We start from the raw sequence: 27,714 nt of genomic DNA on the forward strand, positions 1-27,714 counted from the left end.
ATTGTAATGTCTCTGCCTGATTAAAAAAAGAAAATATGAACTAGAAAGTGTTTGCAAAAACGTTCTCAGGATGCAGGAGAAGAATCACACACCTCCCAGAATGGGTACCACATGCTAATTGCTTAATGAGACGGTAGGACAGTCAAACGGACAACGTGGAGGAGAAAACGTCCTGGAGATAAAGTCACTGACTCAGAGCCACGGACAACAGCGGTTGGAAGGAATCATTTTCATCAGCTCAGGCTTCCCCGGCAGGAGAGACAACTGCATCTAACTAAAATGCCCACGCTCAGGGCAGGCCCATTCAACATGCCAACGTGCACTCTGCAAAAGGTCACACAGCCTTCGGGAAAAGAGTGGCTGGGCCAGTTTAACTGGTTTCCAGTCCCGACAGTCCTGTAGGTTCCCTCTACGGTTTTAGGCTGGTAGTATGAGTGCAGGCAGTTGCTAGATATGAGCAGAGAAAGGGGGACACGAGCCAAAGGGCAGAAAACTATACATCTTGGGAACAACAGGGGTCCTTGGATAGACCCAGAAAAACAGGATCCTCTGGACTGGTTGGAAAAAAACATACCTTCTGTATTGACAAGTGTCCTGGAGGCAGAAGGGTGGGACAAGACAGGAATCCTCACCGTCTGAACGCAAGCTTTCCATCATTATGACCTCATCCAAGACTAAATAAGGACCAAAAAAATCCCTCATCCCCACCTGGGAAGGTGGGGCTGGGATGAGGATCAGGAAAGATGACCCCAACCCCTTCTCGCCAATGAATATTCTGCCCATTCATTTTTACACCCGTATAACCAGCTTGCCAAGGAAACTCAGGGCAGCTTACCACCTGGGTCTGCCCGCTCTTTCCTTGAGATCATACTATCTATCCCGTAATAAATCTTTGCTTTGCTTTCTTGACCCCTGTGTCTTGTTTCTGAATTCTTTCTGCAACAAGAACCTCTCACCCACAAGAGTAGTTCTCAAACTTGAGTGCATCAGAATCACCCAGAGGTCTTAAAACACAGAGTGCTGGGCTTCAACCCCCAGAGTATGTTTGCTCTGGGGCCCCAAAATGTGCACTTCTAGCAAGTTCCCAGGTGATGATCTTGCCGCCTGATCGGGGCGCACACTTTGAGAACCACTGCTCTAGGTACATGAAGCTTGTTCTAGGTGCCCACAGTCCCTAGTCTAAAACCAACTGAGAAACACAAGACCGGCATTGTAGATCAATCCACTCTGTCATTCAGCCAACATTTGCTGTTATTTTCCAGCCCGTCTGCTAGGTGCCAAGATGAAAGTGTAAAAAACACAGTCTGCACTTCCAGAAGGTGGTGACGAGGCTTAACTGCTCCAGGTGAACAAACGTACCCGGGTTTCAGTGAACCGGCCAACTTCACAGATAACCGAGAAAGAAGATAATGGTGATGACTCAGCCTTCTATTTTTTCTTTAAAACATAAACCTCATTAAATTAACCTCATCCATGAGTTAACTCTGTACTGGTTACAGAGTATAAATGTACTTGTGGAAGAGAAACATTTAAAGGAACTCAAACACCAAGATATAAATTAACACCTTCATCATTATAGTTACTGTTGTCAGTGACTACTTAACAAAACCTGGATTTCCTTTCTACTTCCAGAAAACCAAAACTTTCTTTAACCAACAAAGCTTCTGATACTTAAGTTCTGAAGGCCCTCACCCATTCCATGGATTTCTAAAAAGTCGCTGAAAACCTCAGAAAGAAAGGACAAAACAGGGGGGAAAAACACACCTGTCTTTCCCCCGAAGTCTATTCCAAGCAGATAAGTACCTCCCTAGCCATGAAGTTATTCATTCATTCAAATAATTTCCTTTCTTCTCTGTGTCAAATTCCAATTAGCATTGACGCAATCACATTTTCGACCAGCCCAGCAATTTGATATGCTTCTCTGCATAATCTGTTTATTTAAAAGGTCCCAAATATAATTATTCTCTGAATACTGTAAACATGACTTGCTATAACATAATAATTTCTTAAATTTTTTATTGAAGTAGAGTTGCTGTATAATATTATGTAAATTACAGGTGCACAATATAGTGAATCACAGTTTCTAAAGGTTATACTCCATTTATAGTTATTATAAAATATTGGCTGTGTTCCCCATGTTGTTCAATACATCCTTGTAGCTTATTTTATACCTGAGAGTTTGTACCTCTTAATCCCTTCCCCCAATATTGCCCCTCCCCTCCTCCCTCTCCCTACCGGCAACCACTAGTTTTATAATATAATAATTTTAGAACTGAAAGATAATAGTTATTTTCTCATAGTACTTATTTATTTCAAAAATGGGAGTACTTCCTACTTTTACTTGACCCCCAGGACTATTACAGCACAGGGGAAATGGCAGAAATGAAACGCTCAGCCTTCAGTGCATTTCAACCTACACAAGAATCCCAGATAGAGAAGCATCCAGATTTCCAGCTTCACTCCCAGGCCGGATGAACAGGATGCGGGAACCCATTCATCAACGAATGAGGTAGAGAGGTAAGGAGAGACCAAGTCCTGAAGGACCCTGTAACCATATCAAGGCTAACGGAAAGTCCGTGAAGGGTTCTAAGTAAGGACGTTTGAAACATTTATCTTTTGTTATTGAAAATATTATAGCTTCTGTGCTAGGAAGGGACTGGTCCCTCTCAATCGCATTTTTCATGTTACCATATCCAAGTTGTCAAGACATAAAACTGTAAATTGCTTAATATCTATCTATCTGTCTGTCTGCCCATCTACTGAAAGCATGTCCTTTCTCACAGCAACGGCTTATCTTTCATTTAAGGCTAATCAAGTGTGTCTGGGGCTGTTCTCTGGAGGTAAATAATGTAAGTTATTGTCTGACTGGGAAAAATAAGGGGTTTCAGAGCTCAGTGTCCCCCACATTAAAAAGCCTTTGTCTCTGATCTCCCGATACACAAACAGTAAATGAAATTGGTCACTGTCTGGACCAAGCCACTCGCATTTGAGGATACCAGGAAGGACTCTGATTATAGAGAAATTCACAGCTAACATTAACCTGCCTCTTCAGGCCCCAAATTCATTCACTGAGCAGTTATGAAGTACCTACTGAGTACCTACTACGTGCCTGCAGGACCTTGAGGGTATTATGCTAAGTGAAATCAGTCAGACAGATAAAGATACATACTGTATAATCTCACACGTGGAATCTAAAAACAGAAAAACAGAAAAAAAAAGTAAATCTTAGCTCATGGATATAGAGAACATATTGGCGGTTGCCTGAGGCGAGAAAATAAGGGGTGGGAGAAATGGATGAAGGGGGTCAAAAGGTACAAATTCTCAGGTACACAATAACTAAGTTATGGAGATGTGCTGTACAGCGTGGGGACTGTGGTTAATAACACTGTATTGCATATTTGAAAGTAGGGAGGACAGCAGATCTTCAAAGTTGTCACCACACACACAAAAAAAGTGTGTACCTATGTGTGGCGTCAGATGTTAACTGGACTGACTGTGGTGACCATTTTGCAGTATCTGCAAATATCGAAACATTATGCTGCACACCTGAAGTTAATATAATGTGTCAACTCTACTTTAGTTTAAAAAAATAAAACCTTTTATAGAAAGAAGGTCTACAGTGAACCTGGCAGCGGGTCAGGAGAAGATGGCTTATCTCAGTAAGCCAAGAGCATGCATGGCTGTGCTAGAAATCCCAAATACAATAGACCAATAGAACTGAGTGTCCCCAGAGTCGTGAACTGAGAGAAAAAGGTTTGGAGAAAATGAGACCACATGCCTGACTGCACCAGGAAAACACATGTCCACAAAGTCAAAACGCCGAGGGGAATGGAGTCAACCAGGTGGACAGACTCTGCCACTCCCACCTCTGTATCCTTCCCCCTCTCGCCATAGAAGGGGAACACTTCCACATGCGTTCTGAAGATAAAGAGGCAAAAGCCATCCACGGTCTCTACTGCACAGCTAATTCTTTCAGTAATCCAGTTTGCTCTGTGTATGGAAATAGCCAACTGTCTGTAAATCAAATTGCAACACAGGTCTGACGTTCGGCCATCTCTTCTGTTCTCCCCTTCAGTGCAAAAGAAACGACAGCTAACATTAATGGAGTGCTTATGGTGGACCAGGCCCCTTGCAAAGGGTTTTACAAACGTTACTCATTTCATACTCGGAATATCCACGTGAATCGGGCGATACCTCGTAGGATGGCCACACAACAGCAAACAACAAAACTTTGTCATCACTGTCACGGCTGCCGTCAGGAAAGCAGGCCTGACTCTTGGCGAGGAGAAACCCGAGGTTCACAGAGGCTGGACAACTTGCCCAAGATCACAGAGCTGGTAAGAAGCAAAGCCCAGGATCAGGCTCAGTTCCTCCCAGCTCCAAAGCCTGCCAAGCATTCAACGGCTTGGGTCTACACCAGGAGACCAAGAAACAGGGAATCACATGGCAGGCAGCCAGGGCCAGAGTCAGCAGCACGAGCGACTGAAACAAGGTTCTGCTGGAGCACTGTAAAGGGAAGGTACTGTGAGTAATGAGAAACCAGAAAATGTCTTCCTCCTGAACGCCCAGTGCCAAGGAAAGAGGGGCTTCTAGAGTGCACCCTCCCCTAAGTGACCCTTTATTAATTGTTAGCTCAGGGCCACTTCAATCCAGCTGTCTGACCACCAGCACAGGGAGTCGCTGCTTCATTCGGAAAATACAGACGCCCCCCCTCCACCCTGCAGACAAGCCCAGCATCCTTGCCCAAGATGCACAACAGCACAGACAAGAGGGGAACGTGCCTTCTTTGTTATTAATGGCTCATCATAATTACTTGGAATAAAATACTAAATTTTAATTCAGCAATGCCTGTGGCCGTTGGGCATCTTAACATAAAAGAACGAAAAATATAATTAACTAAATCAAGGCAATATGCCTATTTCCATCCCAGCCCATTAGTATTAATTGATTGGGTTAATAATTCTCTTTTGTGTTTAACAGTACTCCCTAAAAAATAATTTAGAAAAAAAAAAAAGGAGGGGGAGAGGAAAAGAGGGAAGAAGTAGAGATGGTAAATGGACACAAGTTCTGCATCTTTTCCTAATTAAGATGAAATAATAGTAGATGTTGCTGTAGCTCTTAACATGGTCACAAAATAAGGTGCCGTTTTTCAAAAAGTTCAGGAATCAGTACAGACGGCATGATAAACAATGGTGAAAACTCAGTCTTTGGGTACCATTTCCCAGTTGCCTCCAAGAAGTGTCTAATCTTCCTTCTTACTGTAAGTTGTATTTGTTAAAAAAAAAAAAAGTGAATTCTATTTTATAGATGGAAATCTAGGTAAGGCACAGAGAGTTCAGAATTCTCAAGGGCCATATGTAAAAGTGTTGGCTCTCCTAGTGTAGGAGCCTGGTCCTTCTATAGGTTAGGGTTCTGGTTTCCACGAATGGAAAAATAATTTTAGGATGCAATATTTTCATAAAGTCCTTCCAAATGCAGCTCCTGGGTGATCTAATTTCACTTCTGTCTAGCACTAATCTGTTCACAGTGTGCACATCCCTCATGTAGAATGGATTCTTCACAATACCATGGAAATGGCTAAGAAAGTATTTCCACTCTAATGCTTTATATCATGTTTGGTTTTTGTTTGTTTGTTTGTTTGTTTGTTTGTTTTTATCTTTTTTAAAATATCATGTTTGTTAAAATCTTTCGGAGAAATTATTTTTTGGCTTGAAATTTTTCATGCTTTGTCTCAGTCCATAGATGGCACCAAAAAATAAAGAAAATTCCACGCAGCTGTTTTTCTGATGCCACAAAGGGATATGAAAAACGCAGTAACAGACACTCAGAGAGTGAACTGCTGTTATGGGTGATGATGATAACAATTCAGTATGATATTTGAATAGGTTTCTATTATCCTTCACGTACTTTCACACATATTATTGCCCAAGAGAGACATCAGGGGTTTAGAGCTACTCCATATCAACCAGATATTCCTCCCCAGTGAAAGCATTCTTCAAATACCTCTTAGGAACACAAAAATAACTTAGCAGCAGATTTTATATGTGCATGTATGTGAATGTATCTGTGTACATTTATGTAGATAAGTGTATACACACGTTTACAGACAGGCAGACAGAGACAGACAGCAGTGATCACCACTAAGGGCAGCGAAAGTAAATTACTTGGGAAAAGTGATATTCAAGAGAGCAAGAGTTTGAAAACCAGACTTCTTGAATTTCATCCAGGACCTGAATTCTGCATCATTTTACTTGTCCATCCACCTAACAATCCACACATGTTTTCTGAGCCTTCATCATGTGTCAGGCACTGTCCTAGACACTGAAGAGACAGTAGTAAACTGATTGATGGATGATCTTTGCTTTTTTGAGCTTATCCTCACAGAGGAAATGAACTGTAAACAAACAAGTAAATTTATAGTATAAATTGGGATGATAAGCGCTATGAACAAAAATAAAAATTGTTGTAATTTTAGAAAAGATGGCCAGTAAGACCTCTCTAATAAGCTAACATTTACTCAAAGAGAGAAGGAAATAAGAGAGAAAGTCACATGAATATTTAGCAGAAGACTATTCCAGGCAAAGGACATTATGTGCAAAGGCCCTGCAGCAGGTGTGTCCCTGGAAAATTCACAGAAGAGCTGGAGCAAAGCAGATGAGGAAGACAAGTCAACAAAGGGACAGAAGTTTAACAATGGTGTGGACTTTATTCCCAGTGAGATAAGAAGCCATTGTGGGGGCGGGGATGAGAAAAAAAGTAATAAGATGGACATATTTATAAAGGGCGTGGACAATAAAAAGTATTCACAGGGTATTTAACACAAAGTATAAAAGTCAAATACCAAGGACTTAAACGCATGAAGTCATGTTTTTCTATCACAAAAAGTGACTTCAGAGGTGGGCAGCCCCAGGGGCCATGCTGGTATGGCAACTCCAAAATCATCAGGGTCCTGGGTCCCTGCTAGTCTTCTGTTTCCTCATTCTGAACCAGTCACCTCATGGTCCAAGATGGCAGCTGAAAGCGTGGCTATCACATTTACATTCCAGGAAGCAGGGAAGGGAAAAAAAGGAGGGACAAATAGGGCATGGTTCCTACTAAGTCACCTCTGCTTTGGGAAATTTCCTCAACGTCCTGCACCCCACTTCCCCTTCCAGCTCACTGGCCAGCTCTTAGCCAAAGGCTATGTCTACCAAAGGAGACATAGCTGGGTACATCGCTGCCCGAAATAAAAGTGGGAGTTCTGCTACTAAAGAAGACAAAAAAGACAGAAATGTGGGGACCAACTAAGAAGTTGTCTGAAATGGTCCCGGCCCAGACTTATGCTGATGAGGGCTAGGCTGTTACTCACAGAGGCGGTGCTACATGGGACACGTGCTGAAGGTCCCACCAATGAGATTCCCTGATGGATTGGTCATGGGATGTGAGAAAAAGAGAGACACCTAGGATGCCGCCAAGACCTTCGGCCTGAGCCACTGGCCCATGCAGTTGCATTAAGGGAGATGGGGACGTGCGTCATGTTTTGTTTCCATGTGTTGATCTACATGATCAGAACTTGTCTTGGGTACCAACGGCGTGCTCTTCACCTGCCCCCACCACGCAACTTACATCCCGGACACTCAGATTCCTTCCACCTACATTCGGCCTTACCTCCCCCATCACACATTTTAGAAATTTCACTCTTACATTTGCTCCCAAATTATGTTTTCTTTAGTAGGAATGCACCTCACGCATATTAAGTATTACACTTCACTTCTTCTTGTGTCTCACACAGAGCTCCTAAGCCACGTAATAAGCATTCACAGGTCATCGGTTGAATCAACTTTCATCTGGGTCCTTTCCCTGTTCTCACCCTTTCTAGAAGCTGTGACCCGTATCTCGGTGATGAAAACCTCCAAGTTTCACTCTGGGCAATCCTGTTCCCTGACAACGACTCCTGGATTCTGTTTGTGCAGAAACCTGTCCACTCACCCTCGCAATCCTACCAATGGTCCTACTTCCTGAGGGAGAGAGGAGGGATCCTCCCAGCGACGGACCTTCCCTCTCCACAGGATGAGGGTTTGCCTTCCCAAACCTAGCCACTTACAGGTCATCCAAGAGTGAAATATTGCCTGAACTAGGGACATGAAGAAAAAGCCCTACTGAAAGGTGACAGGTTGGGGCAAGCGTCTGGGTTACCCGGATCTTGAAATCTCCAAGAGGGAGAAGCCGAGTACACATTCCACACGTCCCTGCCTTCCTCGTACACTTTGCTGTCTCTCTGATACCTCCTCTCCATCATCAGTCTCTGGCCTGATCGATAAACATCATTCCTTGATAGAACTTTTACCTGAAACTAACAGGACAACCAGAGACTCAGAGGGGCTGAGTTTTGGCTGGGAAACTTCTCTTAAATGGTATTAATATAAGGCAAAGACTCCTGAGCAACGAAAGGGCAGCCCATCCTCCAAAAGAATGTGACTCCTGTGGCCAGAGTCCTGGTGAAAGTCCTGTGAAGAGAGCAGAGCATCTTTTGTCTGAGCTGAGACTTGAAGTCTGCAATTTTCCTTTGTCATTGCCAGCCCTTAGGTGGTGGATGGCTGTCAGTAAGTCAGCACTCTCCACGGCCACTGGCTGCACACACACACACACACACACACACACTTAAAGTCAAGTCAAGAGCCCAGGCTCACAGACCTTTTTTCCTAAAGGGACCAATTCATTGATTTGCCTGAAAACTTCTCCTTGCTACTCAGTGGGGAAAAGAAAAGCTTCCAGAGCACAGAATGTAAACTGATGAATCAGAGAGACCTCAATCCACCTGTAAGAGACAGGTATCAACACTGCACCAGTTTATCCCCTGCAAAATATGTTATTTTCTCCTTATAGAGCCACGTTCTTACTTTAACAAGAACAAATGCTCCTGTAAATGTTAGCTATATTTATAGCAAAGAATGGCATTTTAGTGCAGTTTTACAGATACCCATAACTAATCACATTTCCCAAGCAATTTTCATTTGCCGATGAACAAGAGTGACTTTGATAACCATTCCGTGTTATCTGCCACTGAAGTAGGCCATGATTTCTATTCTCATTTAACAGATAAGGAAACCAATGCACAAGGAGGTAGGGAAAAAAAAACTGACTTAGTCATTTGGTGATGGGATGGAGGAGTTGAAAGTTGAATTCTCAGTCTCTCCCAACTTCCCAGCCCCTAGAGCTATGTGGCCGGTTGTGCAATAAGGCAGCCTATTTATATGACTTTCCGTGGGACCAGGAAGTCAAAACCACAATGGGGTCAAAGCAGGAAGACACTGCTTTCTTGGCAGGGAATTTCAAAGGCAGCAACATTAACTGATTTCAGAGCCTTTTGCTCTATTGTGGGTGCTGCCAGGGACAAGCATGACTACAAAGGGCTTGGATAAAGAAGTATATTCTTGGAAAGCACTGTTCACCCTCTCGTATTTGAAAAATTAAAATAATCAAGCTCTGTGCTTGTCAGAGTCGAAAGAAAGGGCTTTCATTTTGAACCCTCTGAGCACTTCCCCCTTTCACAGTGAAATCTCAGTTTGGTCCAAGAATAAATGACCCCTAAAGTTCCCCTTCCTCCTGCCCCTAAAATGATAGAATCACATATAATAACGCCACCCGCCCCCCTCAAACTCCGCCAACCTTTCACGTGCAGTAAGTTGAGGACGCTGGTGTTGGTGTCCAGCAGGAGCACCTGGCCCTTCTCCACCGTGACGTTGTCGCCCTCTTGTGGCCGTCTGCCGGCAAGCCAGCTGTGAGCCCTGGACCACCTCCCGCAGAAGTGTAAGGAAAAGTTGCCCTGGAAAACAGGTTTTGTTATTTTGCTTTCTTTTGTTGTAAAGCAGGAGGGCCTGGGTGATCAATCAAAACCAGAAGCTTCTCAAATGAAAATGAATTTAAAGACAATTTTAAATGTCTCAATGCGATTAATCATCCTCTCTTTCTCCTGCAACGAACTCAAACGGGGGAAAATACGGAAGGGGCACAGTCGTGCTTGCAGGGCCTCTGTGCCCGGCCTCTGGAATTCTCCCATGACAGGCTGGTAATGTTTTCTTACGTTTTTTCTTCCCGGCACAGGCAGGCCCCCTTCTCCCTAACAGATGGGTTTGATTCCATTTTTTATTTTTCCCGACATGTATTGAGTCTTGGACAAAACGTCATAAATAGCCCAGAATAGAAACAATTAAAATGTTGTGCTGGATGGGTGGCATTTTGCTTTACGTAATTGGTACCATTTTTCACTGGCTCTACCACCAAGTGTCCCTGTTTTACAGGAACATTCCTCTCTCCACGTGTCCAGCTCCATCCTCCCACACTGCCTCTTGATATTATTGTCGCCTTTTCCTCTGTGCATCCGTGCTGAAAAAGCTCGTGCACAGGGGGGAATGCCAAGTGACTTCAGATGACAGCCCAGAACCTTTGGGCGAGGGGCCGGGAGAAGGGCTAGGGGGAGCCCGGAGGAGGAGGCACCCCCTTGTCCCCCTGCAGTCTCCCTCTCAGAGTTTTTGGCTTCCTGTTAATTTATGGTTGCACCAAAGTCATGTGGTTTTCAAACCAAGGATGTGAAAAATCACAGAAAGCAGTACCGGGCTCACACAGGAGGCTGAGAACAGGTCTAAATGTCTTGCGCAGCTATGGAACTGTAATTCTGATCAATGTAACGCAATCCGACTGGATCAGGCAATCACCTCAAGGTCACACGGACGATACATGCGTGTCTCTCCTCCCCACCCAGACGCCAGCCTAATGTGAAGCCCCAGTTCCTACAAAACAACTGCCTAGAAGGTCCTCTGGTGCCGCGTTAGAGGCAGATGGGAGAAGATCGTTCAGAAGGGAGGGGGCATGTTTACAACACCAGCAACTGTACCTCCGCAGAGAACAGTGCCCTAGAGTATTTCCGAGAGAAAATGGAGAAATGTGTTGCCTCTGGCCAGTGGATTTTCCAGTTCACTAGTCACACATTGTACACTGAACCCCATCATCCACAAAACTCGGGGATAAGGGAAAGAGGGATCTTTGCATTTTCTGCATCTACCAAGGAGGAATAAAAGGCAGTGACTCATCCCAATTTAAGAGACGGAAAGGCATCAGACACAGCGATAAGGAGTCCCAGCCCTGAAGGGGAAAAAAAAAAAAAAAAAGAATCCGTGGAATCTGAGCAGCACTGTGAGCTGTGGGAACCGTGTCCACAGGAGAACCATCCGCAGATGCGAACAGTAGGAGAGAAGTTTATCTCTCCAGTGATTTCACACTGCAGCGGGGTGCAGGCAGGCAGAATTACAGAAAGGGCTCCTTATAAGGCTGGACAGTCTACGTTCTTATAATCCTTTACTTCACTCCTGTGGGATCCGCAAAGAGGAAAGCGGGGCAAACAGGAGGAACTGGAGTGGAACGAATTGGGGGGGAGATGGGAAAGCTCGAGCCGGACGAAGACGCGAGAGACCAGAGGAGGTGATGCAGATTATCTGTAACATCAGCCCCGAGTCCACAACGAAAGGACATTTGAGAAAGCTTGGATTTCAAAAAGCTTAGAGGTGGAAAGAACTCCAGAGAAATCCTATCCCTTTATTTTAAAGGTGACAGTGTTTCTCAGCCTAGAGCTGTTTCAGGGGCAGGTTCCCTCAGTGCCACCAGGATGGACCCACAATCTCAGGAGCTGGGACCAGGGATCTGCTCTTGGAATCATCTCCCGGATGGCACTCCTGCATCAAAGTCTGAGGACTAATTCAAGGCAAGGGCTAGAGGGGAGGGGAATATCTGCAAAAGGAAACAGGAAGTTCCCTTCACAACAGCCCCGTAAGCTTGGGGAGGGCGAGGGTATGTGGACGAGCCCTGAGCAGGAGTGAAGAACTCAGCAGCGTGACAAGAGCCCGGGGCTCAGATCCACAATCCAGATGCAAACTACAAAGAGACTGAGAACTACAAAGGCTCACGACTATCACAGTGGAAAGATCTGGAACAACTAGACATGAATGGGGCATAAGGAGGTCAGAGGAGGACCATTCCATGACGTCTTTCAGGAATGAACTTGAGAGCATTTCAAAATTCACAATTCGCACTGACACCTGTCATCCAGCTCCAAGAGAATGTTAAAGACTTAGTCTCTTGCTTGAGAACCGCTATGTGAATCATTAGCTGCCCTCCCCAGTTCTACCATCTTGGCCTGGCCAGTCAACCTTCGAAAACTGCTATACTTGACCCAACCCGGCAGGTGGGAAGGTCAAATATTGTTAACTCCTCTTTACAGTGGAGGAAACACAGACTCCAATTTAAATGTTGTGTCAAAGACCTGGAGGCAGAGACAGACCGGACTCAGCCAAGCAAGCTCCCATCTCAGGTCTTTGCCCTCACATGGCCTCTCTCAGAGTGTCCTTTGCCAAATATCTGCACAACTCCCTCCCTTACTTCACTCAGGTACCCGCTCAGACAGCACCTGCTTCCCTGTCTCCTTAAGGAAGCACCACGTCCAGTCACCCCCTCTCCTTAATACTTCTCCATGCTGGTACTGACCATACCATTCCTTCTGTTTTTATCATCCACTGAGGTTGGTCAGGGACTTTGTTTTGGTCACTGCTGTATCCCCAACCCCCTAAAAAGTGTCCGACACATAGTAAGTGCACAATAAAAATCGATGACATGATTTCTTAAGTGAATCATCCACCTGCTAGTCCCACATGCACTTATAGATGTTACACACACACACACACACACACACACACACACACACGAGCATACGTGCCTTCTTGATACAATAGGTGTGCACCTAAGGGATAAGACCTAAAATGCTTAAAAATGCTACACGCCCCTAGGTCTCCCAATCCATTGAGTTTGGCCCACAGTCCTTCACACTCCTTTCTGGGTCTTCAAATTCTCTCTAAACTTAAACCAAACGATGGCAAGCCTATCTAAACAAAAACCCGAGACTCAGATTCAATCTCCCTATGAAATCTTCCACTGATGTTTTTCTTTCACCTCAAGTCTCTTTATTCAATATGGTAGATTTCAAATGGTTATAAATGTTCAGCGTTAAGTTCCAAAACAATCTAAGCTTCCCTCCGCCCTCAGACTTTTCTTTACCGTAATAAACGTGTCTTGAAATACATAGAATTTTATTGACGATTCATGCTTATTACAAAACCATGACTGAATATTAAAAGTCCTAAAATATAAATGCATCCTCAGCCATCTAACAGCCACCTGGAAAAGTGAAAGGGCCACGTATCTCTGTGACAGCACGTCGCCAGTGAATCCACGATGACACACGTGTCGCCATGAGACTTTCAGCTCCGCCGCATTGCCGCAGTTGACACAATGGTGGTACCATGTTCCCTACACACAGGACTCCTGGGGTGGTGACCCCCCAGAACCGGGGGCGTGGCTCACTTGCCAACATCTGTGTCCTCCAGTTCCTCTCACTTTGATCCAGTCACTCAGAAGAGAATGCTGATGGAACTGATAAAAGACTTCTCATCGATACATTTGAAGGCATCTCAGTTGACACCAATGTGACGTTTTGGGCGAAAGCCACGTTCCACTCCCCCCCCCAAGCCCACCTTCCAGGTCAATGCAGGTTTTGCTGCCACCAAATCTAAGCTCTTTCTGTGATAATTCCCAAGGTGTTCAGCCTTACGCTCTAGTTTTCTTCGACATAAACAAGTCACACATTCCCATGCTGCAGATGAAGAAAACCACTTCCCTGTGGGCATACGGGGGTGGTTTGAACATAGAAATTTGAAAACTATCCAGAACACACCTTCATTTCTACCTCAGGAACTACAGCCCCAGATACACCAAAACGAAAACCAAAAAATGAAACAGAACACAAGCAAAAGCCCTGCTGCCTCGGCGAGAGGCTGACGCGATCTGTTTGCTCCTCACGGCTCATCAGCACTTTTCTGAACTTCAGGGAATGTGCGGTGTCTGCAGATCTCACATGTCACCTTCAATGTACTTGTGACACCACGCGAGTTATCTTGAAAGAAGTCACTGATCAGCAAGATGGAACACCAGGCGGCACCGAGACCTCTCTGTGAGCCTCTGTGTTAAGCAGGGGCGGTGGCGGAGGGAGGGTGTGGGGGTCTGTCTAGCCACAGCCCCTCCTGGAGGCCTTCTTCAGCAAACAAGCCCTGGAACTAGGGAAAGGCGGGCCCCGGTCACCGACAATCTCTCCACCCTTTGCACTGCTGTTTGCTCCAAAGAACTTGTCCTCACGGAAACATCGTATACTGTTTACAGTCAATCAGCCCCCAGTGGGATGTAAGCTTCCTGAGAGCTTCCTGGTTCCCCGCTCTGGACCTACAACAACGCCTGGCATGAAGTAGGCACCCCAAAAATATGTTTGAATGAATAGTCAACCCTTAGGCGCACTCATAATCACTAGGCCAAAATGTAAAACGCTGTCTTAACAACTAAAATAATTTGATATGAAGCAGTAACTTATTTCTTTCACACTGAAATGTCTTTAGTTTTTAATGAAACGAAATTTATTTATCTTTTCTTTTGTTAACATCCTCCATTCATTTCTGCACACGATTCCCTTCTTTCATTCTAACACAAACAGTATTGTGTGTTCTTCTCAATGTGTAGGGTTTTGTATTTTCATGTTAGTTCTCAACTAATTTAGAATTTATGTTGAAGGGAAGTTTTCCATTCTTCTTTATTTTTTACCTTTGCTTTTGGTTTTGTTTCCCAAATAGTTAACTATCTTCATACCATTTACTAAATAACATTTGCTCTCCCAACTAGTGGTCTTGGCTATTTTAATAACTATATTATAATATTGGGTTATATTTAGCTTGTTGGTCAATTAAAATCCCAAACCTTTCATGTACGAGCTAATGTAAAGGTATTTCTTTTAGATACACGTGACCTCATCCTTGTTCTTAAGGTGTTCGTGTTATTTTTTTTAAAAAGACAAATAGCCAGATCATTCAACTGTGTGTGATTAATTCAATAATTAAAGGCATCACCAAGGTGCTGTGGGAGTTCAGAGGGCTGGCTGTGCCTTTCAGGTGAAATCTAGTGCATTAATTACCCTTCCCTTTTTCAGTCTAGACATCTCAGACAAATTAACACAAGCTGAGATTATTCCAGCTGATTCTGAAACCCAAAAGATGTTCACTTATAGGAAAAGTCAACCATCTACAAATCCAGGATTACGAATAGAGCCCCAGACCTATAATCTAATAGCTCCTTAGGGAACAAAAAGGAAATTAAATTAGTTTGGCATAATTTGTTCTTACTGAGCTCATGCTGGCTCTAAGAGATCACTTTCTTTTCTCCGTGCTTGTAAACCCTTCGCGATGATGACATACCATGAGGAAGTCCCTCCTCGCTGCCAGGGTGTTGGGTCCTCAAAGAAACATCAGCTACGCCTCCTGCCAGGGGCTTGGGCCCAATTCAGATTTCCTCCCTCTTAGAAACCCGGGCAATTCACTAGCTCCCCTCTCTGTTCCATGCACACCCTACACCCCAAGATTTCTCTAAGAATAGTGACATTACTCAGTGCTTCATCCTTGTAAGTTATTTTAGCCCACTCAGGTACATCACAGTCCGCAAACAGAACAATCTCGCTGGCCCTTTCTTCCTCGTCTCTTCCACTCGAATCTTCAAATCTCCTCAACAATGTCTCTTCTCAGTTACCAGCCGGAAGATCATTCCATGACCGAGCGCCTCCAACGTCCCAGGGCACACGTAAGACATTTGACTTCCAGCATCACTCATCTTCACCACCGAAAAAGCTACCTCTGTCCCTCCCTGCTTTCAATGTTAAAAATGTTAAACTTAAAAAAATTGTTCATCATGGAGAACACTCAGTAATCACAGGCTCCTTTCAGCCTTCTTGCCCGGAACCACGGTGCGGATGGATCTCTGGGTTCAACCAGTATCTACTGGGTATCCCCAACCTGAGAGGCACAGGGCGGGGCACAAAATAAAACAAATCTCTGACCTCAGGGAGCTTGTATCTTAGGGAGAGAAAGTTAAGTAAGTAAAACAAATAATGTGCTCTAGAGGGGAAAAAAAAGGCAGGAGGAAGTGGAGGCGAAGTGGCCGGGTGGGAGGAGCTCTTTCGCACGAGCGCGGTGAGCGGGCCCGCCCCTCGGGCAAAGGCTCGGAGCGCAGGCGGGTGGAGCGCGAGCCCGAGGCGCTCCGAGAACGTGCGCCGCCGGGAGCACAGACCGGCCTGCGGGTCTGAAGGCGGGAAGCCTGCACAGCTCTGTCGCCCTTCCTGCTGAAACCCGGGGACGGTCCTTCATTCTTCTACCATATAAAGACCCCGAGCTCTCCACATGTCACAGAGAAGAGAATCAAGTGAAGTAAGTCAGGAGAACATATCAGGGTCAGCAAACTACAGCCCAAATCTGGCCCATCCACTGTATTGATAAATCAAGGTTTATTAGAACATGGCTTTGACCGCTTATTTACCTTTTTTTATTTTTATTTTTTTATTGAATTTATTGAAGTGCAGTTTACTTGCAATGTTTCAGGTGTACCACAAAGTGATTCAGTTATACATATATATGCATTCTTTTTTTCAGATTCTTTTCCATTATCGGTTATTACAAGATATTGAACACAGTTCCCTGCACCATGCTGTAGGTCCCTGTAGTTTGTCTATTTTATACATAGTAGTGTGTATCTGTTAATCCCAAATTCCATATTTATCCATCCCTGCCCCTTTCCTCTTTGGTAACCATAAGTTTGTTTCCTATGTCCATGAGTCTGTTTCCGTTTTGTAAATGAGTTCATTTGTATCATTTTTTTAGATTCCACATGTAAGTGGTATCATACAATATTTGTCTCTCTGTGTCTGGACTTACTTTACTTAGTATGATAAGCTCTAGGTCCAGCCATGTTGCTGCAAATGGCATTATCTCATTCTTTTTTAGGGCTGAGTCATATTCCACTGTATAACTATACCACAGCTTCTTTATCCAGTCTTTTGGATATTGATGGGCATTTAGGTTGCTTTCATGTCTTGGCTGTCATGTTACATATTGTTTATAGCTGCTTTCACTTTGTGGCAGAGACTATGTGGCCCACAAAAGCTAAAATATGTACCATCTGGCTCTTTTTAGAAAAAAAAAAATTTGCTTACTCCTGGTACCTTCTAATGTATACTATCAGTATAATAAGAAGAACTGATACTGTCCAAGTGCCTGTAATCTGCTCTGTATACTACATGTATATTCCATCAAGATTGAAATATGTTCAAAATAGAACCTCCTACGACTAAAAATAAATAAATAAATATAATATCAATACCTAAGAGACTGAGGACTGGCAAACAAAAGGGTATACACTGAAATGCTGGAAACTGGTCCAGTTCTCATTTTCCAGTAAGCAATAAACCAGGTCTCTGCAGGCTACATAAAGGCAACCAAAAGTCCGTGTGTGTGTGTGTGTGTGTGTGTGTGTGTGTGTGTGTCACACCTGGATGTGCACACATAGAGCCAAATCGGAAGACTGACAGCTACACGCTAGCCTTCTCCGCAGAGCTGACACACTGCCATTTAACCAGCGAGCGCGGAGCACGTGTTCCTGCTCCCAGTCATGAGTAAGAGACAAGGTTAACATTTTAAGTGATGGACTACAGCGTGTTATTTCCCCATGCCGTGGACCCGTGACTGCGCCGCCTTGGAAAACACTTAATTTCAGAGCTGGAATACATGGGAGCACGCTTTTCCTGCCCGGTACCTTTGACAGCTCCTCAGTTTCAAACACCAGGGGAACCTTTCTTTTTTTTTTTTTTTTTTTTTTTTTTTGCCTCCTTTTCTTTTTTTCCTCCCTTTCATACCTGAAGGGAAGCAAAATGCATACGGGGTGGCAGAGAGAAAAGGAGGAGTCGGTTTTACAATAGAACTATTCACTACCATCTGCTCCAATTACTCTTAATGCTGGGCAACCATCTTCATACAATAGCAATAATGATCTCCTCAAGGGCAAAAGAAAATTTTTTTTAACAGAAACAAACAAACGTTGATTGCATTTAGCTCCCAGGCTAAAGAAGTGTAGAGCTCTTGGTAGTGAACCATTAATTAGGAAAGTGGGCAGGTCTTCCATTAGCACAAACAAAACAAATCGGGTCTCCTGTGCGGTTCTTCTCCCGCCTCTTTGGGGGGATCTTGCCCACAGCTCTCGGAGGTCAAGGAGATAGCCAGGCACGTTCCTAGGACTGGGGTTATGCCACACCGATGCCCTATGCTTGGATCAGAACCAGACAAAGCCAAGACTTTCCCCCGTCTTCTTGTTGGCATCACTCATGCCCAGTTTCAAGAAACACTGAATATAGAAATAGGTCTTCTACCAAGAGGACAGATTCCCATCCTGGGGTAAGCTCCCCAGGAGCCACCCCAAACCTCAACCCCTCATTGGAAACTAGAACTAACAGCCCCCCTAAAGGAGCTTCAGGAATGGAGGTGATCCAGGAGGGGTCCCTTCTTTGGTACTCCAGGAGAGCCCAGGACTCAGTGAAATATGTAGGGTCCAGAAAGACCTGGAACAGATCCCTACGATGCCAGCAGAACCCTGACTTTCACAAAGGCTGTGTCTAGAGACCATCTCAAATCCCCAGTTCGAGCTTACTGCCGGTGTTAAGAACTCTGAGGTGCCCTCCCAGGACTCCTGCCCTCTGGGTACACGCCCTGGACACTCCCCTCCCCTTCAGTGGGAACAGAGCTGGTGAGTAAGATGGGATATCCTTCCATGATCAGGTTACATCACGTGGCAATGGTGAAGGAATGCTGCAGGTGTAATGAAACTCAGAAATCAGTTGACTTTGGGTTACTCAAAAGGGGGATAGACTTCTCTTATGCAGGTGAGCCCTTAAAAGAGATCCCCCCCGACCTTGAAGGAGCCAACTGTCGGGTTATGGAAAGGACCATCTGATTAGGTCCCAAGAGCAGCCTCCAGGAGTCAAAATGGTCCTTGACCAACACCCAGCGAGAAAAAGAGGCCCTCATCCCACAGCTGAAAGAAACTGACTTCTGCCAACAACGTGAACGGGACTGGAGGGAGACCTTGAGCTCCAGCGGAGGATGTGGCCAGGCTGACACCCTAACTGCAGCCTTGTGAGACACGGAGCAGGGACCCAGCGACCCTGCGCCCAGATGTCCGACCCGCAGACACTTCGAGATGACAGATGAGCATTGTCCTGAGTTGCTGAGATTGTGGTTATCCATTATGCAGCGAGTGTGCTGTGCGGTCATTTTCACCGAGAGTGTGTTTGCATTTGAGTTTTCCTCCTTTCCTCCTGACTGAAGTCACTACCCCAAAGGATGGTTAACAAGACCAAGATGGGATGGCCATGCCGGGCAGAAGGCCAGGGGGTTTTCTCACCGCTTAAGTGACTCCCAACACACAGGACAGACAATACAGATTTTTTTTGTTGTTAATTTATGATGTCAAGAAGTTTAGATTAAGACCTGAGAGAGAACTCATTTGCTCAGGGAGCGTATAAACAGCAAATGCTACAGGACTGCTACGCCCTCACAACCTTTCTCTATTTAGACTGAAGAAATGCAAAATCTTTCTGATCCTGAACGCAACCATGATGGGTGTCCTCTGGGAGATACTGAGGATTTTTACAAGCCCAGATTCCAACCTGACTTCTGAGCATGGTATTTGAATGTAATTGGTATTAATAACACTACTCTTCTGCTTGCATTGCTTCCTGAGGAGAGAGGAGAATGTGACTTTTTTTATTCCCTCACTTTAAAATTGAAAGAAAAAAAAAAAAAGAGGCAGTGTTTTGCAGGGGGAGACCAAGCTCAGAAACCAGAGAAATCCATCCTGTACCTGAACCTGGGATCTTCAGTGGCCTTGACTAAATAACTTTCCCCTCCTTCTTGACGCTTCAGGGTAGAGATTAATGTGCTTTTTAGGGGGGACAAAGGAAATGTTCATTGACATTTTCAGATCTCCTGCTATCAAAGTAGCATCAAGTTTGACCATTCAGCATCCATGCCTGTACTGTCTGGTATTTAATGATGCATGAGATAATTTGTTTTAAAGCAAATATCACAAAATTATCAATCCTGCTGGAGGAATGATAAATGAATGATGAGTTTCAGAGCCAGGATGAAGCCTTGAGGATCTAGAACTTGGGGAGCTTGTCCGTCCTCCATAGGGCGAAGGCCTCTCTTGTTTACACAGGTCACGTTGATTAAATCATCGCCATCATATTTGCGAGTCTTCCCTGGGCACTCACTGTGGCTTGCACACTGGGGGACCCTCCCCGGTACCCATGAATGCGAAACTGACTTTGCCAGCTCTTAGAGCCCGCTTTCAAGTGCATTGTTGCCTTTCCTCTCCACGCATCCACCACACACTGTCCCTTTTCTGCCAAACCCTGCTTATTGGTTCCAGATGCAATGAATCATCCACGGACTTGAGCGACATTAGTGGTAAACACCAAGGTTAAAATGTAGAGATAATTGAATAATACCAACTACCAGTAACAGCCATCCAGGCAAAGGAGGAAATAGACCCGGAGATTTCAGATAGGGCAGTCTGATGGAAACCCTCCACTCTTAGGATCAAAAGCACATGCTATTTTGACATGATGGAAAAAAAAATCTCTATTGTATTTTTCCAAATTTTCATATGCCAGTTATCAGCCTGAGTAGGTGTGGCAAGCAGGGGGTGACAAAATTTAAAGGTCCCCATGATTAAAAATGAAACATCCAAAAATCAGCTAAACTGTCATCTACTTAGTATCTCCAAGCAGTGTGCTTTTAAAATGTTTTTTAAATGTTTAACTTACTGCTTTGACTGCTGATAAATAAAATTAAGAAAATACGTGCATTTTTTTCCAGTAAACTCTCCTTCACAGAAAACCCCATAAAGCAAAAATTTCCCAAAGCCCTACCAAAAATTCTTGTGGCTCAATATATTTTCCAGATAGCAAAATGTACTTTAATCGTTCGCTTTAAAGTCACCTGGCATTCATTGTATACAGCGTACATAGTATAAAAACATGGGTATGTGTACAACATATACACATAAGTTTATACAAACACTTGAAAACCTTTCCTTCTTGTGTCTTTAAAGGCAGAAAACTCAGAATCTTCAGTAAATACTGAACAATCCACAGGCAGAGTTATCACCCAAGAAGTTTGGGAGTTTAAAAGCCACAAAGACCGCCATGAAATGAGCCTTAAAGCAGCAGTACCCAACTCTCCAGGGACCCAAGGCTGGACTAATTCAATAAGCAATATTGGAGAGTGATCAGAGGCCACAAGATCTCTTGTAACACATGCGAGATGCCTTCTCCCAACTTCAGGGAGTTACTCCCTTGCTGGGAATCAGGGCCTCAACTTGTTGAGGATTAATTATTCATGTAACTCTGTTCTGCCTTAAGAAAACAGAAGCTGCTTCTTTCCCCCATTTTCCCAACGGGAAGAAACACAGCTCCCAGTAAGCCCCGTTGTTACTTCAGGGTTAATGAAAGCTTAGATATCTACTCTAATAGCTCGTTTCAAAAATGTGAAAGTAAGTGACTGCTACAAGATTGCTCAATGAATTGAGCCAGGTTAGAGTCAGGACAAAAGCCAAATCAAAGTGATTTGTATTTTTTCCACCAAAAGACATGGCCTTTATTTTTCAATCAGCAAAGTGTAAGCAGCTCTCCTAACATTTTCTTGATCGAGCCATCAGCATGCATTCTGGTAGCATGAGCCACGTGGATGGGTCCCACGGAAAAGCTGGCGAGCCGTGGTACAGCTTGCACCGCTCCCCATTTCCCACTTCCGGACAGCAAATCCAGATGACGCCTCCTTTGTCCGGGATCTACCCCCAAGGCGTTTTGTCGTTTTAGAAAATTGAGGAGAAAAAAAAAAAATCACTTCACCCTTATCCATCACATGAAACAGAAAGAAATAACCTTTCCTTGTTCTTCCCTTCGCTTTTCCATTCTCCTCCACTAATCGGGGTAGGCAGGTAGCTTTTAATCTGCACGTCTTTGAAGTTTTTCATAGGGGCAGTCCAAAGCCAAGCTAAACCTTAATTTAAAACATTTTTTAAACATTTTGAACATATTGAGAACACTTATAGACAAGGTAATGGACCTAACTGACATCTTGCCTAATTCCTCAAGCAACTAAGATGGTAAGACGGTATAAGATGGTACCCAAAGAATGTTTAGAGACTAGGAGGCAAAAGAAATAAAATTAAATTACTCTCTGCAGACTAAGCCAGAGATTTGGATTTTAAATATAGAAATGAGGCCAACATAAGCGATAAAAAAGAGGCGAGGCTTCTATGTTTGTCTAGAGGGGAAATCTGCCTAACATTGGATTTGGCAGTGATTTCTTCAGTATGACACCACAGTAGCAACAACAATGAAATAGATAAATTGGACTTCATCAAGTTAAAAACTCTGTGTATCAAAGGACATTATCCACAGAGTGAAGCAGCAACCTGTGTAATGGAAGAAAGTATTTGCGAATCGTTTTCCTGATAAAGGATGAATATCCAGAACATATTGAGAAATTTTGAGTTGTAACAACAACAACAACAAAAATCAAACAACCCTATTTAAAAAATGGTCAATGGACTTGAATAAACATTTCTCCAAAGAAGATAATATAAATGGCAGATAAGCAGATGAAAAGATGTTCACCACCACTAATCATTAGGAAAGTGCACATCAAAACCACAATGAGATGTCACTTTACAGCCAATAGGATGACTGTTAGTCAAAACAAAAACACAAACGAAATAACAACTATTGATGGGACTGTGGAGAATTGGAACCTTGTGCATTGCTGGTAGGAATGTAAAACGGGGCAAAACTTTGCCAATAATATGACAGCTCCTCATAGCGTTAAACACAGGAGGACCGTGTAATTCTGACCATGCCACTTCCGGGTTTGCACCCAAAAGAACTGTAAGCAGAATATTTGTATATCCATTTTCATAACAGCCTTACTGACAATAGCCAAAAGGTGGAAGGAGCCCCAACGGTCATCAGAGATGAAAGGACAAACAAAATGGGGTCCATACATACAATGGAATATTATTCAGTCTTAAAAAGGAAGGAAACTGACTCACGCTACATCATGGATGAGCCCTAAAGACATTACGCTAAGAGAAGTAAGCCAGCTACACGAGGATAAATACTGTGTGAGTCCACGTAGACAAGAGACCTATGTTGTCAAATTCAGAGACAGAAAGGAGAAAGATGGTTGCCCAGGTCTGGGGCCGGGGAGATGGGGAGTAAGAGTTTAATGGTCACGGAGTTTCAGTTTGGGAAGATAAAAATGCTGCGGAGATAGACGGGGTGATGGCAGCCCAACAATGTGAATGTATTTAATGCCACTGATCTCTACAATTAAATACAGTTAAAACAGAAAATTCTATATTATACATGTTTTACTACAGTTTAAAAACTGGGGGGGGGGGCAGGATATGTTTCTTTGTTTTTAATTAAATCACCAACCTTCTTGGGCTCCCTAGTTCTCTAGACCAAAGCAACAGATTAAAAATTAAACTTACCCGGTTGGTTCAGCGCATCTCTAGAGCCTGGTTAGGAAATGAGACAGTTCATCGTATTTCGGATGAGGGTGCTGGAGCTTAGAGAGGCTAAATGACTTTTTCGAGATCCTAAAAGCAGACGAAGGAACGAAAGACCAAAAAAGAAGACAAGGCTTAGCATATGTGCTTGCCGTGCTGCTCTGTGGGGCATGGGTCTGTCCCCTTGCTCTTGTGAGTGCATGTGCATGAGTGTGACTGCAGCCCTCGGGGCTCTAGTCCCTGGTCCCCTCTCCACTCTGCTCCTTATGTGACAGCCTGTAACTCCCCAGACACACCCTGCTATGTCATATCTCCAGCCTTCAGTCCTGGAGGTGATCTGTCCTACCTCCGTCTGGAAGACCTTTCTACCCTATCCTACCAGGCAAACCCTTGCTCAAAAGCCAGGTCATCTCCCTTTCTCTGAGATGCTTTAGCTGGGATCCCCTCACCCTAAAGCAGAGCTGACTGTCTTTTTCCTGCTTCCACCGGGCCTTGAACTTCCTGCTATAGTATTTATCGCCCTCCCACTGCATGATGTTCAGTATCTCGCCATATTTTCTATCTACACTCCCACCTCATCAAAGCCAAGATTCAAGGGAACCAAAGGGAGAGCTCAACAGAAAAAGGCACCAGCACTTGATTCAGACCTAGAAAGTCTAAAGTCAGGGGCCCATGGCTGGAGCTGCCCCTGCCCTGCAGCAGAGGGGAAAGGCTGATGTCACTGCTGGAGAAACAAAGGTGACCATGGGTCCCCTGGAAGGGAACGGATCTCACCTGCTAAAACGGGATTTTTCCAAGAGGCAGGCTGAACTACTGGGGGGAAGCCAAGTTCCCCACCCCCAAAAAGCAACGGGCCAGCCAGGCAGAGAGAGCTGTAGACCCAGGACCTCAGCTGGAGGACTTCTGTGAACCACAGCGAGGCCCGAGACAGCTAACCATGGGGCCTCTCCCACCCACAGCCCTGTCCTCTTGTTGCTGTACTGCCACACATGACGCATCCTTTTAGCCTCATCGCCCCTCCCTGGGCCAACTCCTAGAAGACGTGGGGAAGGAGATGGTCACAAGAGAGAGGACCATGCCCCCACCACACGCTTCCAAGCCATCGAGGGGTGGGCCAATTTTGAACTGAATTAAGGTTTGAGGCTTTGGAATTACATCTGACTGAATTTGAGAGCTTCTCAGGACTAATGCGTCTGGGAGCAGGTCACAGGATGAGGACGAGGTTACAGGAGACCCTGGCCAGGGCGTTTCAGGGCTGAGGGGCTGTCAAAGCCACGCAGCTGCAGGGGAAGGACAGACCAGAGGCGGGGACCGGAAACAGCCCGCGGCGTTACCCTCCCAACAAGCGGGGCTGGGAAGGGGAGGGAAGAAGCCAACCACTGTGTAGAAGGAAGCGTAGGGTCAAAGGAAAGTTAGGGGAAGGGTCTTGGTTTAAGATTAAACAGTGTATACACTGAGGAGAATGAGTTAATGGAACAAGAGAAAAGAAGGGAGCACTGGTGATGTCACGTGCTCCCGATGAGGGGGATGGAATGGTCTAGAATGTGTGGGCAGGGATCAGCCTCTTCTCTGCTCATCCAGCAAACACTGGCAGTCCCCATGCGTCCAGCCCCTTCTCTCTCATCCACACATCCTCCCTGGATACTGCCACCTCCTCCCTTCACCTCTTATAATCCGCCTCGTGACAACTCTCACATCTGCACCTCAGACCCTGAACTCTGTCCTACACCCTGAACAGCCGGCTAGCTGAGCATGCGTGTGACATGAAGCCCGTGGCCACAGCACATGTAAAGCTGCATTTCTCATCCCCTCCTTCCTGCAGACTTGCTCCCTCAGCCATCAACACCCAGTGGCCCACCACCCACCGAGTTTACAGCGTTCGCCAGCTCCAGGGACAGGCGCCTACCGCTCCCCCTAACGCTCCCCTCCCATAGCCAGCAGGCCGCCCAGCTGCGCCCACTCACCCCACAAACACCTCTTAGTTCACGCGCTTCCCCTCAGCGCACAGAACGCCAAGGCGCCCAGCACCACCGGCATCTTCGGGACGAGAGGCTCCGTGAGGACAGAGAGCAGGTCTGTCTGTGCACCTAGAGTGTAGCATGGTACTTGGCCCGCAGCAGGTTTGTAATGAATATTTATTACCTGAATGAATGAATGTTAAATCAGTGACTATCGCCTGAGGTAGCAGAGCTGGTCTCTCTGCCCCTCATCCGCCCACACCCTCCAGCCTCCTCTCCGCGGCTGATCCTGCCAGGAAGCAGTACTCCCGTCCTAGAAAAGTTAACCTCACTACCTCATCTCTCTCTCTCTCCCCCTCCCCCCTGTACACACACACACACACACACACACACACACACACACACCTGGCCACACTCCCCACCTTTAGAATACAGGTGGGGAGCTGATTCCCAGTGCCTAGAAAATAAAGTACAAATTCACATCAGCGCACAACCCCAACCCCGTCATTGGTCCCCCAGCCTTATCTCCCTCTCCCCTTCCAATGCCTCCACTGGAACACGCACCATCCTCAAACTATACCAAAAGCCACACTGTCTCCTAAATACACCACGACGGACCGTGCTGACGCGAACGCTCCCTCTCCTGGATGGTGCAGGCATCTCTCAAGGTCCGGCTCCACTTGAAATTTCCCTGTGAAGACTTTCTCAGGCTCTCGAGAAACTCTTCTTTCCTCGGGGTCTGCCCTGCACTCCACCTTTACCACTCTTGTGGTCCAGGTTCCCCTCCAGGATTATGTTTATCTGGCTAGAGTGTGCTTTTCACAGGGCAGGGAATGCATGGTAACCACCTGTGGACCACAAGTCACTAGCACCGTACCTGGTATACCTGGGCATTCATCAAGTCAATTAGACCAAATCCACAAACTAGACCGGCTGTGTGAAATGGGCAGCCAGCAAACAGCAGATTACAGTGACACCTAAAAGCTTTCTCTTGCCTGACATTTTAAAATTTCTTTGTTTTCTGTGAAAATGATTTAGTGTATTTTGAACGATCAAGGCATAACCCAAACTTAGGGCGCTGGGTCGGCCAATGGAGTGTTTCCATATCTGCTTCAGTAAATTGATAGCCCTTACTTGTAATTTGCAGCCTCTATTTGCACACAAATAATTAATGCACCAGAGTCCATAAAATTGATTTTTCTCTTAAGTTAAATATTCCGCCTACAATCTTGCTAGTGTATCAATTAATGAAGTTTTACTGTATTCAACCAAGGAGCATTTACTGAGCCAGGTACTGTGGGAGGCCCCGCGGAGAAAATGATACATAGCATAATTTCCTGCTCTCAGGACGCTCATGGTCTGGAAGAAACCGACATAGAAGACAATCCTTACAGTTCCACACAGGCTTGTTTCTTTTCTCAGACGGGCAAAATCTGGATGTTTACAGGAGAGGACAGAGGGGACAAAAGCTAAAACAGTACAGCCCACTCAACACGATCTCATGTTATTAAAGCTTTTATCCATGAGCCAAGTATCATCAAAACCCATAAACACTAACTGGACACACATCCATCTGAAGAACGCGACTGGGTTCTTTTCGTTTCAAGATGGCAGACTGTTCACAATGAATGACCTTTGTTCAGCACAGCAACCTTTGTCCAAATCAATCAGCTTCTTTAAAAACCTAAACAAACTGTTGGGGGAGGAGGGGGAGTAAAATTCCCTTGTTTTGGTGAAACATGGAAAAAGGCCACAGGGCTCATAAACTTCTGACTGGGACCCATGCTTGCCCCCCCAAGAGCAAATTGTCCTAAATCCTCAGAAGAAAATCCTGATTCAACACCATCCCCTGATCCTCCCTCATCCTCCAGGCTCTTCCACCTACAAATTAGTACCCCTGCTCTGGCTGGAGTCATGCAGAAACCTCAGTGCAACCCACGCTCACATTCCTCAAGACAGTTGTGGCCACAGGGTCTAGTGAGAGAAGCTTCGAGATATCGCAGACCGCCCGGACCACCTCGGAGGCATCCGTCCTGGGTCCTCCAGCCTCCTCCACCACACACTGCAATGCCGACATTGCCCACGTGGTACCCAGGACGCCTGCAGAGATTCAGGAAGAGGACACAGTAGAGCCTGCTGCCCGTGAAACCCGGAATCAAAAGGGAGGCCAAGTGGACGTCAAATCTGGAGTTGGTAACTCAATTACGAATTTGTTGTTCACGGAAGTTCACATGGC

The 27,714-nt window shown here is 45.2% G+C and overlaps 1 protein-coding gene across 12 annotated transcripts in view; it reads right to left on the bottom strand.

Moving 5' to 3' along the window:
• Window positions 1-27,714, bottom strand: part of PKHD1 (PKHD1 ciliary IPT domain containing fibrocystin/polyductin) — a 369,459-nt gene that overhangs the window by 246,588 nt on the left and 95,157 nt on the right. For all 12 annotated transcript variants that reach the window (XR_012501162.1, XM_074348887.1, XM_074348889.1 and 9 more), the window contains one exon: window positions 9,649-9,805. Coding sequence is in view for 11 of the 12 variants with exons in the window: in XM_074348887.1 (XP_074204988.1) it covers window positions 9,649-9,805 (157 nt within the window). In the remaining variant the exon portion in view is untranslated. The remainder of the gene's footprint in view (window positions 1-9,648; window positions 9,806-27,714) is intronic.

This window comes from Camelus bactrianus, chromosome 20 (genome assembly GCF_048773025.1).
Source record: "Camelus bactrianus isolate YW-2024 breed Bactrian camel chromosome 20, ASM4877302v1, whole genome shotgun sequence".
Lineage (NCBI taxonomy): Eukaryota > Metazoa > Chordata > Mammalia > Artiodactyla > Camelidae > Camelus > Camelus bactrianus.